This window comes from Pyrus communis, chromosome 9, assembly GCF_041283825.1.
Source record: "Pyrus communis isolate YQ-2024b chromosome 9, ASM4128382v1, whole genome shotgun sequence".
NCBI classification, from domain to species: domain Eukaryota; kingdom Viridiplantae; phylum Streptophyta; class Magnoliopsida; order Rosales; family Rosaceae; genus Pyrus; species Pyrus communis.
The window spans coordinates 11,834,545-11,852,406 of NC_142573.1; the positions used below are offsets into that span (position 1 = coordinate 11,834,545).

The following is a 17,862-nucleotide window of genomic DNA, read 5'->3' on the forward strand; positions in this document are numbered from 1 at the left end:
TTATGACCATCTCCTCCACCTCCACCACCGCCAACATTGACACCATCATCGCCACCACTGACATTCCAATGAGCATCATCGCGACCTCTACTTTGATCACCACCAAACACCACCATATTGCATGTATACAATTCATGAAGTTTATCAGTTTACCTTATGTCCAATAAATTAACGTTTATATGATATTTTAATCCATAACATATATTTTTGCTCCTAAGAGATTGTTCTATTAGTGTTCATGTTATAAACACATTGAAATTTCAATGAAAAAAAAAAATTGAAAATGCTTTTTGTATAAGCATACAGTAGGTTTTTTTTTTCAAAAAAAAAAAACGTTTGTACGAGTCAAAAGCATTTCCAAATTTTTGTCTCAAACGTTTTTTGCCTTTCAGAAACAAGCACAAAACATATGTACGTATTCAATGAAAATATAATAATAGGTTCTTGATAGTTGACCAAAAAAAACTAGGTTCTTGATACATCATGAAGAACAAAAAGAAAAAAAAAAAAAAAAAAAAAAAACTTACCTCTTTCAAACAAAAGATATTGAGAGAGACAATCCAAAATGGGACTTCGAATATAACAGTAAATGCTTTAACCATTTAAACTGTAAGTTATCAAATGCTATAATAAAACAAAATAAAACTTTTTCTCTTGAAGAAATGTCAAAAGTTATCAAGGTTAATTAGTGATCAATAGCGGTAATGGGTAAAATAATTAGCATGAAACTATGAATAGCCTAAAGATTTAGTATTGCAATTCCTATTTTGTAACAAAAAAGTGGATATATTAAATAAGAACCAAACATGGTCAAAGAGAAAAATGAAACTTTAGTTTATAATACGATTTTCAAAGACTTCATATGTTATCAAATCAACCATGGACCATTTGCTAATCCCCTTCTCCAAGAATCAACTTCACACTCATGAAACTTTTCAGCACACACGGACGCAGTTGCCATTTCTACAGAAGACAAGGAGACACTCGTCCTTTGCAACCAACATATCTTAGTTTCTCGTTGGCTTCCCCACGTTACCGCACCGCGTTTTTACTCGGAAGCCTGAAACTCGTTTTTGACTCGGACCCGTTTAGTCTCTCTCTCTCTCTTTGAATTCGTCCCCGGAAAAATGTTTCCCAAAAACAAAAATACAAAAAACGAAGCCAACATTAAAAAGTAAGGGAAAATGCCCAAGTGTTTTTTACAAGCACATATTTTAAAATAAACGTGTGGACGGTGTGATCGAACTTTTCTCTTGCATGATCATTTTCTCTTTCTATATATACACTAAAGCAGAAGCACCAACTCATCATATTCTGCGTATTCCATTGACAAATAAATCATCTCCCTTCTTCTGCAGCTACCGTTCTTTTTTTTTTTTCTCTGCACAAAGCAAGGAAAAAAAAGATTCAAACTTTCTCGAACAAATTTAAGTTTGCAGAGAATTAAGGAAGAAGAAGAAGATGGCACTGACTAAACAAATCATGGGCAGTTCTCTGATTGAAAAATCTGAGTTTTTTTCATCATCTTCTAAGTTGTTTTTGGCAAGACCAAGTTTGGTGCCTTCACAGAGGACGGCGGTGCATTTAAGGAGGTCACAGAGGGGTCCTTTGGCGGCCATCAGTGAAGATTTGGTGAAGATTGTGCCTGTTTTTTCTGCCGAGAAGCCTGTGAAGTTCAAGGTGAGAGCTGTTGTGACTGTGAGGAATAAGAACAAGGAGGATTTTAAGGAGGCCATTTCCAAACACTGGGATTCCCTCGCTGACCAAATTGGTAGAAATGTTGTTTTGGAGCTTATCAGTACAGAATTAGACCCAAGTAAGCAACTTTACTACCTGAGTTTTCTTAGAAGAAAATGATTTACTCACACTTTTTTTCTCCTCTTATCTCTGTCGGTGATTTTTTTTGTTTATTCAATTTGAATACTAAATATAAACAAGGGTGTGTGAGTGTGTGGAAATCACTTAGAAATATGAAAGTTAATTTCTTTAAGTACACTATTTAAAATTGTACTAAGATTTTTATTTCCTCATTTTTGGTTTTTTTTTTCCCTAAATTTTTGTAGGAACGAAGGCTTCCAAGAAAAGCAGTCAAGGTGTGGTAAAAGATTGGTCTAAAAAATCAAATCTAAAGGCAGAGAGGGTGAATTACACAGCTGAGTTTATGGTGGACTCAAATTTTGGCGTCCCAGGAGCAATCACAGTTACAAACAAGCACCAAAACGAGTTCTTTCTGGAGACCATAACCCTTGAAGGTTTTGCCTGCGGTCCACTGCATTTTCCTGTAAATTCCTGGATTCAATCTAAGAAAGATCACCCTGGGAAAAGAATAGTCTTCTGCAACAAGGTAGATTCCATTTTTCCATTTCCCATCGATTTTGCTTGGCCTAGGTTGGAAAGTCAAACCTAATTTTTTATTTAAGGCTTTGAATACATCTGCAAGTGACTAATAATTTATGTGGGTATATTTACGTCAGAGAAGTTGAATGGTTCAGTTCGTACCTTCATGGCAAGCAGCCTGTAGCATTTACAGATATTATTAATATTCTTATTTTATTTTTTGTTTTTTGATGGTAGAAAATTTTCATTGTGACCGGAACACGTGTGATACACCACATATTATTATATAAATGGTAGAAAGTTTAATTTTAAATTATTAATTTTTTGTCACATATATCTCACCAATATACCATCCTGTGTTATGGTCATATTGAAAAATCTCTTGATGTAAATTTTTTTTATTGTGACCGGAACACTAGCCCCCACAGAGCATTACCAACGGAAAGGGATCCTCTCAGGATCCCTTCCATTGAATCTTTTCCATCAACTAATCCGGACCCTTGAAATTTGATTCAACGGCTAAAAACAGAGGTCCGTTTTAAAAGTTATAAGAAATTTAGCCGTTAAATCAAATTTCAAGGGTTCCTATTGATTGATGGGAAGGATTTGGTGGAAGGGATCCGTTTCCATTACCAACTATCATCATTCCAGTCTTTTTGTTCTATATTACTTAATTTATTACAGAATTTTTATTTTTGGCAGCATGTTTAAATGCATTAAATAATTATCGACTTTTATTTAATTTTGAGCAGCCATATTTACCAGACCAGACCCCTGAGGGGCTTAAGGAACTGAGACAGAGGGAGTTGAAGAATCTGAGGGGTGATGGCAGTGGAGTTAGAAAATTATCAGATAGGATCTATGACTATGCTTTGTATAATGATTTGGGAAATCCTGATAAGGGAATCGACTTTGCTAGGCCTACACTTGGCGGTAAAAAAATCCCTTACCCTAGAAGATGTCGCACCGGTCGCCTCCCTACAGATACTGGTATGAAATGTTCACTCGTTAGACTGTCTGTCATATTATGTTACCAAACTGCTATCTTGATAACTTAAATTTGAATTGTCTGTTTGCTTTGTTTGTACCACAGACATGCAAGCGGAGAGCAGGGTTGAGAAGCCACTACCAATGTATGTGCCAAGAGATGAACAATTTGAAGAGTCAAAAATGGACACATTTTCATTTGGAAGGCTCAAGGGTGTTCTTCACAACTTGATCCCCACCCTTATGTCCAGCTTCAAGGCTGACAAAGACTTCCGGGGATACGCTGACATCGACAGCCTCTACAGTGAAGGCGTCCTCCTCAAATTGGGTTTGAAGGATGAATTCCTAAAGAAGCTTCCGTTGCCAAGTATGGTTAGCAAATTCCAGGACTATAACCAGGGCGTTCTCAAATATGACACCCCCAAGATCCTAAGCAGTGAGTTTCACTTATAAACATGCTCTTAATCAATATAAACCCCTCAATGTGCCCACTGAGTTTATAAAAATATGATTGCGCAGTCATTGTGTGGGAAAATAATAAACACTAAATAACTAATTAATGACTCAAAAGCCATGATTAATCTTTTGATTAACTTAGATATTATTTCATGTGCAGAGGACAGGTTGGTTTGGTTGCGAGATGACGAATTTGGCCGCCAAGCAGTTGCAGGGGTTAATCCATTAAGCATTCAGAGGCTTAAGGTTTTTCCACCGGAAAGCAAACTTGATCCTGAGGTTTATGGGCCATTAGAGTCTGCTCTTAAAGAAGAACACATCTTACCGAATCTCTATGGCATGACTGTTCAACAGGTACTGCTCATTATCTCTTTTTTTTTTTTTTTTTTTTAATACTTCCGATATTTTTTTTAAGGAAGCTGTTATTGACATTCTGATCGTCAATCTGTAGTGCTGGTAGTTTAAATATGGCATACTAGGAGTTGGAATAACTTTTTCCAATTTTTATGGGACCTTACACCTCCTTCATGAACCATATTTTGTAATGTTGTTGCTCATTTTTGTTTTTTGTATTGTTTAATTTTGCAGGCATTGGATGAGAACAGGTTGTACATAGTGGATTACCATGACGTATACCTTCCATTTCTTGATCGGATTAATGCTCTGGATGGGAGAAAAGCATATGCAACTCGTACCATTTATTTCTTGACACCTACTGGAGCTCTGAAGCCCATCGCAATTGAGCTTACCCTCCCCAATACAGGACCAAGTTCAAGATCAAAGCGTGTTTTGACTCCTGCTGTCGACGCCACCACCAACTGGATGTGGATGCTTGCTAAGGCGCATGTCAGCGCGAATGATGCCGGCGTCCACCAACTCATACACCATTGGTACATAAATTCTCTCTTTTGTCATATTGGCTTATATTATTATGTGATACTTGATTATATATTATCAAAATTATTCATACCAATTTATGTGACCGACTTAGAGTTACTTATTTTATAATTATATATAATTTTGTTGCAAATGTTGTTTGTGCTAAAAATTTGTTGCGTTGGTTTCAGGCTACGTACCCATGCGACCCTAGAGCCGTTTATCTTGGCAGCACATAGACAGTTGAGCGCAATGCACCCGATTTACAAGCTTTTGGATCCTCACATGAGATACACACTAGAGATCAATGCACTGGCTCGCCAGAGCTTGATCAGCGCTGATGGTGTCATCGAGTCATGCTTCACTCCAGGTCGGTATGCCATGGAAATCAGTGCTTCAGCGTACAAAACCTGGCGCTTTGACCATCAAAGCCTTCCTGCAGATCTTGTACAAAGGTAGGTGACTAAAGATATAGCATGTTGCATGCGTTTCCATTAGGTTTACTATTTTCCTAAATGTATGGTTCAAATTTACAGCTTGACAATATAAGTCTGGTTAGCGTACGCTACCTACATATACTATATATTTTTATGTTCTTGGTCTAATTTATTTGGTATATTATTTTGTAATGTAGGGGCATGGCAGTGCCTGATCCAACACAACCCCATGGTGTGAAACTTGTAATGGAAGACTACCCATATGGCAGTGATGGATTACTCATCTGGGGTGCAATCGAGAGCTGGGTTCGAACCTACGTGCACCACTACTACCCCGATTCAAGTGTAATCCGAAAAGACAGAGAGCTGCAAGCCTGGTACTGGGAGTCCATCAATGTAGGTCACGCTGATCTCCGCCACGAAACCTGGTGGCCTTTACTGTCCACAGCAGATGACCTAGTCTCAATCCTCAGCACATTGATCTGGCTAGCATCAGCTCAACATGCTGCACTTAATTTTGCACAGTACCCTTATGGAGGTTATGTCCCCAACAGGCCACCCCTGATGAGAAGATTGATCCCGGAAGAGGGTGACCCAGAATACGCAAATTTCGTATCAGACCCACAAAAGTTCTTTCTCTCAGCTTTGCCAAGCGTCCTGGAAGCCACAAAATACATGGCTGTGGTGGACACATTATCGACACATTCGCCGGATGAGGAGTACCTCGGGGAGAGGCAGCAACCGTCTACTTGGTCAGGGGATGCTGATGTGGTGGAGGCATTTTACAAGTTTTCTGCAGAGATTAGAGAGATTGAGAAGGAGATTGATAGGAGGAATAGTGATCCAAATCTTAAACACAGGTGTGGAGCAGGAGTTTTGCCTTATGAGTTGCTTGTACCAAGTTCCGACCCTGGGATTACGTGTCGTGGTGTGCCTAATAGTATTTCGATATGAGTCTCGAGAACATTTAGTTTATTATTTTGAGGTGGTGGTGGCAATTACTGACCGTTCTCAATAATTTGTAATTAAAATTTTGTCTTTGGGTTATCTAGTGGGATGTCTATTCGGGACAAAAATAAAATCTAGTGGGATGTATATGGTAAATAATTTAATCGTAATTAATAATGTTCTAGAAGTTGGTCATTTTCTCTCTGTTTCCTATCATCGACTTCTTTTTAATTATATTCCTCTTCTATTGACAAATTTTTATGATCAACAGCCAATTATTTTTCCTACCAGCATAAATAAGTACTAATTAATTAGAGAGCGAACAAAAAAAAAAAAAAAATTCTTGAATTTTACAAATTTGGTTGTAAATTATTGCACTGTTTTAACTTTTAAGAGAAGTTTAAGATCACCTCAATTTGCAATGAAATCTTCCATAGGAGCAGGCCAGCGGAATATCACTGAAATAAATTGTTATAGTGACCAAAGTTTTGAAAATTTGCCATGCAAGTGGTAGCAACAGAAGCCCCCCAAATTATTCATGGGAGGTGGATTGTCTGCCTTTTCATTTCCATACCCTCCTCATGTTTTCCTGTGATGTGTGGTTACGGTTAAGCCACATCAACATTTTATATTAATTTTTTATAAAAATAATAAAACAAAAAGTAATAGGAATATAAAATGTTGACGTGGCTTAACCGTGACTACACAAACAGGAGGGCATAGGGAGAGTATGGAAATGGGAGGGTAGACAATCCACCCCCTTATTCATCAGTGTCAGGTCCAAGCTAAAATGATGGACAAGGATTGTCTGCCCTTCCACTTCCGGTGCCCTCATGTGCCATCTTGTTTTGTGTGATCACGGTTAAGCCACATCAACATTTTATATTGTTTTTTTATAGAGCTAATAAGACAAAAATGAATAGTAATATAAAATGTTGACGTGGCTTAACTGTGACCACACAAACAGGAGGGCACCGGAAGTGGGAAGGTAGACAATCCTTGTCCTAAAATGATTCCAAGTTGGAATTTCCACCAAGCGATTGAGAATATTTTCTCAAAAAACTTGGCAGAAAGTTTTGGTTTCCGTAACTATATAATTCATCAATGTCAGGTCCATTAAACCTTACAATCATGTAATATTTATCCTACGTTGGCTAAAATCTTACGTTGAAATGTTTTTTTTTTCATTTGATTTCTATTGTTTATAGAGTTGAGAAGATGAGTTTTTGAGTTTCAATTTCGCCCATCAACACTAAAAGTTGAGAAGATGGGTTTGGGGGGTTTGGTCTTCGTTGTGTAGATGGTGGCAAAGTCTCATCTTGGACTTAAGACTCTATTCTTGGTTGAATATTTCAACGGAAAAGAAGTGGTTTCTCAACTTGAGAAGGAGATGAGTGTTCCCGACGATAAGTCACCTCTGAGTATAACACATCATCTCCACGGTAGAACTTGGCAAGCTCATCCTCCATCACTACAGGGCACACAAATTGTCCATCGCCATTCTCTATACCTATGCCAGCTTCATCGATACCCCTAGCATTCCTGCCTAAGTGCCGCAAATCACAATATCTGCATGGAAAGAAAAGTAATTATTAGTTTATTTTCTATGGTGTTTTAAATATAGACATATGAAAGCATGTACTTTATGCTTATGCAAATACAATCATGAGGACGTAGATATCAAGAAAGTATATGAAAGATTCATAAATAAGTAGAAACTTTACCAAATTATTCAATTGAGATTTTATTTTTTAAATAGATATCAAGATAAACTCACATTTTGAACTGGGTTTGTGAGAGTAATTTAGATATAAAATTGAGTTTAAAGTGATATTAATTATTTCATTAAAAATAATATGGATATAAAGACTAAGTTTAGTCTAGAGGTATATGTCTTCAAATAAAATTTCTCAACGATAAAACAGGAATACGATAAAACAGGAATCCATGGCCTCCTTCAAGCCCTCCATTCCCCCACAAGTGACTACTTTTCTACCTCCGGCGAGGTCCATGTCATCATGGGTCCCATGTTCGCCGGAAAAACCACCGCCCTACTCCGCCGGATCAAGTTGGAGGGCAACAGCGGCAGGTAAAGTTTAAATTTTTGGTTAAACCCAAGTTTGATTTGTGAAGATTTTGGGTAGAGATTGAAGCTTTGTGTAAGGTCGTGTTAAAACGGTACTAAATTTCCCTTAAATTTAGTACTTTATTTATTTATTATTATTATTTTTTATGTGCAGGAATGTGGCAATGATAAAATCTAGTAAGGATACGAGATACGCCATTGATTCAGTTGTGACGCACAACGGGGTGAAGTTTCCGTGCTGGGCGCTGTCTGATCTGTCGTCGTTTCGGCAGAGCTTTGGAGGAGATGCTGAGGACAAGGTAATTTTGGAGTTGGGCAAGTGTTTAATCTTTGTTGGGTTTATGTCAATTCTTCTCTCTTTTTTTTTCTTTAATAATTATTTGGACTATTGTTTTACTTTAGTATGTTTTACTATTGGGTCTTGGACCTTTGATTTCTGTAAAACATGTTATGGCATGGTAAAACAATTAGATGAAGGTCTGTCGTTTGCAGAAATGGATATTAGGGGGAGAGAGAAACGGGAGAGCGGGGGTGGAAGAGAAAAATGGCTGGGCTCTTTTGCACTAATTATTTTTATTTTTATTTTAATTTATTTGAGGTTTTGTGATAAGGGAGGTTGTGGTCTGGTAACATGGCTTAAATAAAAGCAGAAACCATGATGTCTATGAACTGGACAAAGTTTGTCCAACTCTTTGCTCTTTGTTCCAGTTCTTCTGCAAAGGGTGTGCATAGAGTGGCAAATGCTTTCTCTTTGTTATCTGTTGTAAAGTGCCAAGACTAACAACTATTTTTTGCTTTGTCTAAAATAAAGAACCAAAAACACAATGTTGCTCTTTTTTTCTTTCTGTATCTTATAAAAGCCATAACGTTAAAGAAAACATAATGTTGAGCGAAGAAGAACTCAGCAGATTGTATGTCACTCCTCCCCAACATTTTCTGTATGTTTTCTTCAATTATTTGTTTTTGGGTTTGTTTCTTTCCCGAGAATAAGAAGAAAGAAACAGGAAAAATATAATATTGGACAGTTAATTATTTATCTTGGGAGTGTTATATTTATTCAAGGCATCCAAGGAATTAAGTACTTAATTGATTGATTACCTGATTGAATTTCTTTGATTTTTTCTGAAAGAATTTGTATTTTGTCCTCTGGGGTTTGGATATTTTCTTGATTTTTACACTTTGGTCGTGGCTTCCACTCAATTTTTAATTTAATTTAATTTTTTTGGTATTATAGCAAATTATATATATGGTTATTACACTATATATAGCAAATTAATTTAATTTAATTTTTACACTATAATCAACTAATTCGATTATTCATTTTTTTGTTCCGATAGAACATCTATGGTTCCATGAAAGATTCAGTTTTTGCCTGATCATTGTCAAATGCTGTAGCAACTGTAAGTTTGTCAAAATTTATAATTATGGTTATTGATGGTTGGAATTTTGATCGTAGTGATCCAGATTTACTTGCTCATGATCTTTTTATTGCTTTACTGTGAAAAGATGGATAATTCACTGTGAAATGTGCTTAATTTAATGGAGATTTGCTAGGTTTTTAATACAATTAGGTTAATTGGATAATGGATATTGGAGATTTTCTCTAAGGGATTATGATTAATATAGAATTTATAACATTAACAAATCTCAGTGGCTCAGATTTCTAACATTGGCATTTGTAGAAGTTCCATTTTCTCTCCCAAAACAATTTGTTAATTGAAAATTGTTTTCTTTCTGCAGAAGGTGGTACTGAAATTGGATTTACATGACGATTCAATTAGACTGTGTATTGCCTAATTAGTTATTAACATTTGTTTATTTATCTCTGCAAAGCTTTCATGCTTGGATTTTAAACATATGATTCAATTAGAAACCTATAATGTTGATGGTAGTAGAACATTCAACAGATAAATATTCAACATTAGGTGGCTCTGGCAAAATCATATAGGCTAAGATTTGGTAATATATGGAGGTGAGACGAGCTATTTCATTCCGAACTTAGACCTAAGAATCTTTGCAATTCTTATCCTTTAAATTTTGTATTTTTAAAAAAAATATTTATTAATTTTTTGGTGATGCAGAATCGCAGATAGATGAACATATTCAAAGGGAATTCATGAACCATAGATCACTGAAGCATCCAAATATCGAATATCATTCGATCCAAAGAGGTTAGTGATCATAAACTATTTTCATTTTGTATTTTTTTAAAAAAATATTTATTTATTTTGGTGAAGCAGATGGATAAACATGTTCAAAGGGAAATCATGAACCACAGATCACTGAAGAATCCAAATATCATTCGATTCAAAGAGGTCATTGATCATAAACTATTTTCGTTTTGTATTTTAAGGGGATGAATTTGGCAAGTTCTGTTTGATTTATGTATGAGTATCTGCTGGGGTTGGGTGGATGACAACAGAACATGCTAAATTTGGCCTTTGGTGTGCTTAAAGCCTTAAACTGGTATGGGGGATGGTTGGAACTTTGAACCCGGAATGCAGTAGGACTAAGAAAAATGCCCTACCCAACGGGGCAATCCACTACTTGAAGAATTGTTGTTAAAATAACACTGCTAAAAATATGAGCTTTGCTTCCTGCACTTTGTGTCTTATTCATGCAGTTACGCCTGAAATAGTTGGTTTATTTACAAGATTGCACTGGGCTTAAGAACGGTTTTTCAGTGTTTGGGCTGGATCTAGACTTTGAGTCGGGGAGAGAGAGGGAAGGGGGACAGAAGGGTTGACGGGTTGGAGGGAGAGGTTCGCTGGGATTTAGGGGAGAGGGGAGAGGGGAGAGGGTTTTTGGCAGTGAGGTATGGGTTTGGGGAGAGATTAAGGGAGAAGTATGGGGTAGGCTGACTTCCAGAGATTTCTTTTCACCCCTTCACTCATCACGAACCCACCTTTCCGCTCTCTCTCTCTCTCTCTCTCTCTCTCTCTCTCTCTCTCTCTCTCTCTCTCTCTCTCTCTCTCTCCCCCTTCGACAAAGAGTAAGGGAGGTATGGAGGTATGGGTTTAGGGAGAAAGAGTAAGGGAGCAGCTTCCGATCACTTCCCTCCCTCCCTTTGAAACAATCAGTAAGTTCCTCCCTCCCTCCCTCCCTCCCTCTCTCCCCCTCTCTCAGTTCAATCAATTCAATTACACGATCTGTATACTTATAAATTCTGAGCTGATATACATATACTCTTAAATTCTTGACTTAATATCAAATTAGCTTTTGAAAAACGATTTCTTCTTTTGTTCGGCGATGAATTCCAATAATTTTCTGTATTTTGGGTGGGTTTATAATCCCATTTAGCAGAGTTATGTCGCTTCCAAATGAAGAAAATGATAAGTCCTCTTCTTCTGATGCTCAGGTATTTCCCTGTTTACATTCAAAGCAACACCCTTTTGTTCTTTTTGCATTTGGGTTTTTGCGGGTTCTGTTTTTTTTTTCTTTGTTGTTTTGTATTTCTAATTTATCGTTTGCTGCTGGACAATGGTGATTGTATGTTTTAGTTTGGATGTTTCTCTGATTTTGGGTTGGTCAATTTTTTTTTGGGCTGCTTGAGAAAATGTGATCCCATGTTTTGATTGAGTGGAATAATTAAGAGAAAAAAAAGAGTGGAGAATTAAGAGTGATGATGGAAAAAATGAGGAAAAAAGATAGATGTGGAAGAAAGGGGGGGCTTGAAATCGAGGAAAGTGAAGAGAAAAAAAAAATGTGGGTTAAGTGAGCAGCCAAAAGAGAAAAAATGAGGAAAAAAAAGGCTTAATGTGGGGAGTAGGCAAAAGAGAAAAGCAAGAGAAGGGAGACAGAACAGGAACAAGGTGTTGTTTTGTTGTCGGTTTTATCCAAATTTTTTATTTGGAATTTGATTTGAAGCTTATGTCTTATTAGTTTAGTCTAATTTAGTGTTGGTTTGTCTAGGTTTGTAGCTAATTTAATGTTAATGTTGATCTAGGCGTTTTAATTTGTTGTGAACTCATATGGGTCGTTTTTTAATTGTTATTTTACAGTTGCTAGGAATGACTTTGGCTTTTATATTGGTTTGGGTATTTTTTTTAATTTTATTTGAAGATTTAGTGTCGTTATACACCTTTGCACCACTGTTTGTTCTGTTTTTCTCAGTTTCTGTATATAGTTTTGGTAGAATTGGACTGTTCTTTTTAACTTAATTAAAATGTTTGAGACTTAATTGAATGAAAGTTTAGTTTGGTTTGATCATGATGAGGTGTTTGATGTTGGGCGTATGATCCTTAGGTCCAAGGGGAAATGTGTAATTCCCATCTTCCAGTGAAGCTTTTAGGATTTTACAAATTGTGGTTCATAAAGATCATTCACTGTATAGAAGCATTATGATTTCTGGGATTTGATATTTCATTTAGTTTTGTTATGTTTGGAATATAAGTTTTTCAAATGGTTTGGTTCTTCTTGGGCCGTGCTATGCAAGAAGGTTATTGAAAGAATTTTTACTAAGGGTTCATCGAAGAGCTCTGTGTGTTTACCATAAGGTACGGTGTTCATTGATCTCAACTTTTAATTTTTTTCTCAATTTTTTATAGTTTTGGATTTGTAAAAACTCTTGATCGAATCGGGTACTGGCATGGTCCCTTACAGGAGAAAAAAGCTTCATTTTTTTTTTTCTTAAAATTATTGTTTTTGTTAATTTTTTCAGAGGAACTCAGGTGGTAGCTATATTACTAATTAGCTACAGAAGTTATATATTCTTATGAGTACGCTATGGATGCTGGTTTGCTATGTCACTTTTTGAGATGAAATTACCATAAATACACAGGAAAAATTGGATTGATATTATTGGTTTGTACGCAGAAATACAAAGTACACAGAAATCTGAAGTGGAAAAGAAAGGTATCCATCTCTTTTTCTTCGACTTTTGCTTTGTTTTTACCTCTTTTTCCATTTTTGGGTGACGTTTTGTGCTTCATAATTGGCTTTGATACAAAATTTTTGAAGCTACTAAACCCTCATTTGGTTCTGTTTGATTGATTGCCTATTTAGGGGTTTTTTTTGTTTTGCTTGCTGGGTTCAGATTCATTTGGGTTTATATGTGATTTCCAGTCGATTAATTTTTTATTAGTTGCAGATCATATTTACTGTGGAAGTTTGAATCTTTGTGGTTGTTTCAGTGTAGTTCTTGGGTACACACACATTTATCCAATAAATAAGTTCATGACATTGTTATTAGGGGATGGACAGAAGTCCCAGGCAACAATCTCTCTGTAATCATCGCCGGGAAAATATCATGGTCATTTTGAGCTCAGATTCAGCCAGCATGTGGTAAGCGTTTCTTTTCCGATTACTTTCATTTGTTTATTTGTAAAAACTTTTTTTGGAATAATGAATGTCACAATTGCTGATAAATTGATAATTTGTTCAGAGCTTTAACTGTAGATCTGTGCAATTCTCAAGGACCTGCATCAGGTCCTCTCCCTGATCCTCCCTGATCCTCCTAATGATTACGACACATATTACTCAATGAATCAAGAAAGATCCATAAGGTTGTAGTTGATTATGTTTCTTTTCGGTTTACTAACAAACACTCATTCAGTTACTCCCTAAATTTTGATGGCAATGGTGATAACCTTCATACGTACAGAAATTGCTTACCCTATTATCAGTGTTGTCAGTTATTAACATCGGACAAAAAAAATTCTTTTTTCATAAGCGTTTGTTTTATATTAGAGTTGCAATAATCTTTCCATACATGTTGTCATACCCCCATGAGCTTGCCAAAGGTACTGAGTGGTTGCTGATTTCAGGTTCACATACAAATGTGACTAGCGGGTCAAGTTCCATAAGGAGGTGGAAGCAGAAGAAGAATTGGCGTCACCCTTCAGTTTTTCAACCAAAAGGGGGTAACCTTTATAAATGATTTATACAAGCTTCTCTGTTTTGTATCTCTGAAATTTGAGTTCTTTGACTATAACTGTGAACAGTGATTGGTAAATATTTCGCATTTTTTTTCCATGGGCCATTTGTGTTCTATTTGGGTTGTATTTTGAGTCATGTAATTCAAATTGCAAACAAAAGGCTAAAGAAGACAAATCCAGTACAAGCTCTCATGGAAAAGTTGAAATTGAAACTACACTATGGAATGTTAAATATTTAGTCTAAATCTGAAGACCGAAAATAAAATAACTATTGAGTAGAGTTAAATTTTTAGCCTCAAATATCGTTAGGTGGACACAAAATTTTGACCCCAACATCCAATTTAATTAATTCAATTTTGATAAGTGAGTTAAGAGTTTTTCTTTGACTGTATTATTGTATTTGATAAATGAATGACAAATTGGAAATAGTTTCTTACTTATGTTTTTCTTAGGTGTGTACTAAATTGGATGTTGGTTTGGTTATTTCCAAACTTTTCACATGACTTTCATTGCCCAATAGAGAATATGAAAACCCTAACCTTAATTTTGTAAATTGATTTGGGTACCTGCAAATGAGAAAAGGGTAAAGTTTCTTATCCCTTTAGTGTTTGATCCTGAAATTAATTTATCCGTGAGTCCTGGATCTCTGTACATTTTGGTTAAATTTCAACGACTTTCTCTTTTCGAATGCCTTTTTATTTTCTATTTTTGTCTTTGAGCTTCTGCTTTTTGGGCATTTTGGGTTGTATTTTCTATTTCCCAGTTGACTGGAAATATTGAGGGGGAGAAAGAAAAATTGCTCTTCAATAACTATGCTTCAATATTTCTCAGGGTCTGGTATTTGATTAATTAGAAATGACAGCTTTACTTGATTGATGTTTTTTTTTTCTTTTCTCTTTTATCAATTTAAGGTACCATGAATTGGGACCCGACAATCCACCATATGCTGCCAAGTTCTACGACTTTTGTGGGGCTGAGGATCCTGAGGCATCCAGCTGCACTACCAGTTTCCATGTTTCGTATAATGCTGATTGATCCATGTAATATCTCTCTTTTAAGTTTCATCATTTCATTCAGTCTTGCTCTTGCACTCTAACCAAGGTTCTGTATTTCCAATAATCTCATCTCTTTTATATAAACATGAAGTTGATGCGTAATTGGGTTTTATTTTTATTTTTTTTATGTGTTTTCGTAAGGTCTGTTTATTTTCATTACTCTATTAATGTTTTCTGCTGTTGTTTATATAATTCTAAGAGGAGAGAGATTAATGGCATGAGGGAAAAAAAAACAAGGGAAGGAGGGAAGGATGAGGAATGCACCTGTTGGCCTGTTTTGGCCTGAGTTCTTTTTTCAATTGGTTTGAGATTTTGTTTATGTTTGGGGTTCTTTTGCCCCAATTAATAGTGTTTTGAATTCATATAGAATTTTGTTTATGTTTGGGGTTGTCATGTTCGAGTATTTAATTTGGTATTTGGAAGTTTACGTTACAGTTGTTGTCGGTTTTCTTAAAGGATAAATCCAAGCGATAATGCCTTTTCTGATATATGTGCAAATGTAAACACTTTGTAGATTTTCAGTTTTTAAACAATGAGAAAATGTAACCGTTCAGACTCCAGAGTGCTATACCATTAAGGTAAATGATTTTCGTTTTTTGCTTTCTGCCTTTTGTGATTAAGAAAGTTTAGTAATTTGTTTATTCACTTATTAATTAATTGGTGAGATGAAGAAACATTTCACTGCTGGTTACTAAAAAACTAACAGAATCTGACATAAGAGCTTTCGTTTCTTTTTCTTTGCTTGCATTAATTTTGTATTGTTTTTTTTTTAGAAATTTTTGTGCATATTTTTGGGAATTTTTATTTGGTTAGAGAAAGGGGAAGAATATAAGGAGAGGAGAATTATATCCTTCTAGTTTCTAGAAGTTTTAATGCGTTTCTAGTCCTGCATTTTCGTAACGTCCGTACAAGCTGTCACTTAGATCTTTTGGTTTCTGGCTACTTTAGTTTTTCAGCATTGAATTGTAGGATTAAAGTTTTTGATTGAGTTCTTATTTAATTCCAGATCAGAATGGGTGCAATCTGAGCACTCCTAAAACTGAAAAGTTCTCCGAAATTTGTGAGAATGGCTGTGTCAGATATGGTTTATCGTCCATGCAAGGATGGCGTACCACACAATGGAGGATGTTGTGAGTGCATTAAACTTTTCTCTTCCTATTAGAAGTTTTCAGAACATAAAATTCTTTTATGTCTATTCTCAGAAGTTTCTACTGTTGTATCCTTTTCCGTCTTTATTTAGCATGCTAAAGTTGGGATTCAACTGAATATGATTTTACTTGACAGGTTCAATTGACTGCATAGATCTAATTCCATTGGCGGATTATTATTTGTCCTTAGTCTGAATGCATCAGTAAACATTGTTTGTTTCACCACCAAGTACGATTACTGAAAACATATATAATAGAGAATTTATTTACGTTTTGATGGACATACTAGGGAATTCGTAAACATGCTAATAGAAAATACTCTTGATAAGCACTAAAGAATGATGTTATTCATGCAGTTACGCCTGAACCAGTTGGTTCCCGCCACAACGCACGGGTTTATTATCTAGTAACAACTATACTACAAGAAAAGGGCTCTTTTGCGACACTCTATTTGCAACAGAGCACACAGCCCTCGTAAATTCTCAATAATACAGCACGCAAGTGTTTGCAAGAAAACTTTTGCAACTCTGCTTTAAGTAAGGTCGCAAATGATGTTGTGACGTCAATGGATACCCTCTCTGAAAAATTTATTTTAGCACTTGATTTTCAATTAGCACGCCTCATCTTAAGATGGAAAATATTCTGCCATTGTCAATTTTTTTGGTAAACTTGGCGCCTTCTTCTCAGATCTTCAATCAGGCTGGCCCCAAATCAAATCCTCTCCCTCACTCTGAGTCGCAGTCGAGTACCTCAAAGAAATTGACAAGGCTCGCTGTGATCTTCGCGCTCTCATTTACAGCTGTAGCTACGCTCCGATTATGCTCCGTTTGGTATATGCTCTCTCTCTTTCTCTATTTGTTTAACGATAAAATTTTCGATGAATGAAAAATCCTGTTCCTTTTCTTTCCGTTTTCTCGGCCAAACAGAACTATTGCATAGTGTTTCATACTTACAGAATGGCCTTTGATTTCTTTTTGTAAATGAAGTGTTTGCATGCCATTGTTCGCATAGATTTTTGTAGAGTTATGATTGATTGTTTTTGGAGGTGTGAAATCGGGTAGTACAATGCCGGGACCTACGATGCCAAGACGAAGACGGGTGGGCTGAATGGGTCGATTCGGAACGAGGAAGAGTAATCTCCTGGTTCCAACAATGGCTTCAAGAAGGCTATTCATTTTGCGGTATGTTCGTTTCTTTGGTTTCGTATCGTCAAATCTTTATTCATTTAACCCATTTTTTTACAAATAGTGCTACACTTACTATTGTACCATCATTGATACTATTTCTTTAATAGAGGTAGCACCCATCAATGCATGTGGATTCCATCTGTATAAGAGAGACGGTACAAATAGATTGTAAGAAGAATAACATTTTTGTTTTCTGGCTAATGTACAGATTATTCGTTTTTTAATTCTCTTGTTTTGTTCTTGCACCCCATTTTCTATCTAATTTTCTAATTTTCGGCATTGGTTTTGGAACCAATCGCTTCTATTATATGCTGTTATTGGGTTTGAGATTGAGCTTTGAGCTATTGGAGAGGTATGATTTGCTTTGCCTCTATAATTTTCAAACCCGAAAGTGATACTTGTAAAGCTGTGTAAGAGAAACAGCTGAATGGAAGCGGAAATACGACGTTGAGAGAATTCTCCTCTATGC

General features: G+C 36.0%; 1 protein-coding gene, 1 long non-coding RNA gene and 1 other non-coding gene across 9 annotated transcripts; all 3 read left to right on the forward strand.

Annotated features, from left to right (window-relative positions):
• The first annotated feature begins 1,042 nt into the window (after positions 1-1,042).
• LOC137740857 (linoleate 13S-lipoxygenase 3-1, chloroplastic) lies at positions 1,043-6,228 on the forward strand. The gene is made up of 8 exons (XM_068480664.2): positions 1,043-1,816; positions 2,064-2,344; positions 3,090-3,327; positions 3,431-3,760; positions 3,941-4,134; positions 4,369-4,670; positions 4,848-5,111; positions 5,291-6,228. Exons 1-8 carry the CDS (start codon positions 1,462-1,464, stop codon positions 6,045-6,047), a joined length of 2,721 nt encoding a protein of 906 aa, XP_068336765.2. The 5' UTR covers positions 1,043-1,461; the 3' UTR covers positions 6,048-6,228.
• Positions 6,229-7,929: 1,701 nt separating this feature from the next.
• Positions 7,930-8,426, forward strand: LOC137740561 (uncharacterized). The gene is made up of 2 exons (XR_015966718.1): positions 7,930-8,130; positions 8,282-8,426. It is a non-coding gene; the product is annotated as an uncharacterized LOC137740561 (transcript).
• Positions 8,427-9,455: 1,029 nt separating this feature from the next.
• LOC137724333 (uncharacterized) lies at positions 9,456-17,617 on the forward strand. 7 transcript variants are annotated; one of them, XR_015966723.1, is made up of 14 exons: positions 9,456-9,527; positions 10,209-10,298; positions 10,368-10,442; positions 11,431-11,485; positions 12,943-12,981; positions 13,319-13,410; positions 13,511-13,554; positions 13,893-13,988; positions 14,915-15,043; positions 16,065-16,188; positions 16,563-16,680; positions 16,894-17,036; positions 17,252-17,387; positions 17,501-17,617. It is a non-coding gene; the product is annotated as an uncharacterized LOC137724333 (long non-coding RNA). The 7 variants fall into 7 exon arrangements; XR_015966719.1 differs by lacking the exon at positions 13,511-13,554 and adding exons at positions 10,751-11,206; positions 12,566-12,623; positions 15,482-15,636 and having other exon boundaries at positions 11,410-11,485; positions 14,915-15,431; positions 16,563-17,617; XR_015966725.1 differs by adding an exon at positions 12,566-12,623 and having other exon boundaries at positions 12,788-12,981; positions 16,563-17,036; positions 17,252-17,617.
• Positions 17,618-17,862: the final 245 nt, after the last annotated feature.

Excerpts from the sequence above, each read along its gene's own strand:
- LOC137740857 (XM_068480664.2), top strand. The coding sequence starts at position 1,462 with ATGGCACTGACTAAACAAATCATGGGCAGTTCTCTGATTGAAAAATCT. Across the intron at positions 1,817-2,063 it reads CAGTACAGAATTAGACCCAA|GAACGAAGGCTTCCAAGAAA; the intron begins GTAAGCAACTTT and ends AAATTTTTGTAG. Across the intron at positions 4,671-4,847 it reads CACCAACTCATACACCATTG|GCTACGTACCCATGCGACCC; the intron begins GTACATAAATTC and ends CGTTGGTTTCAG.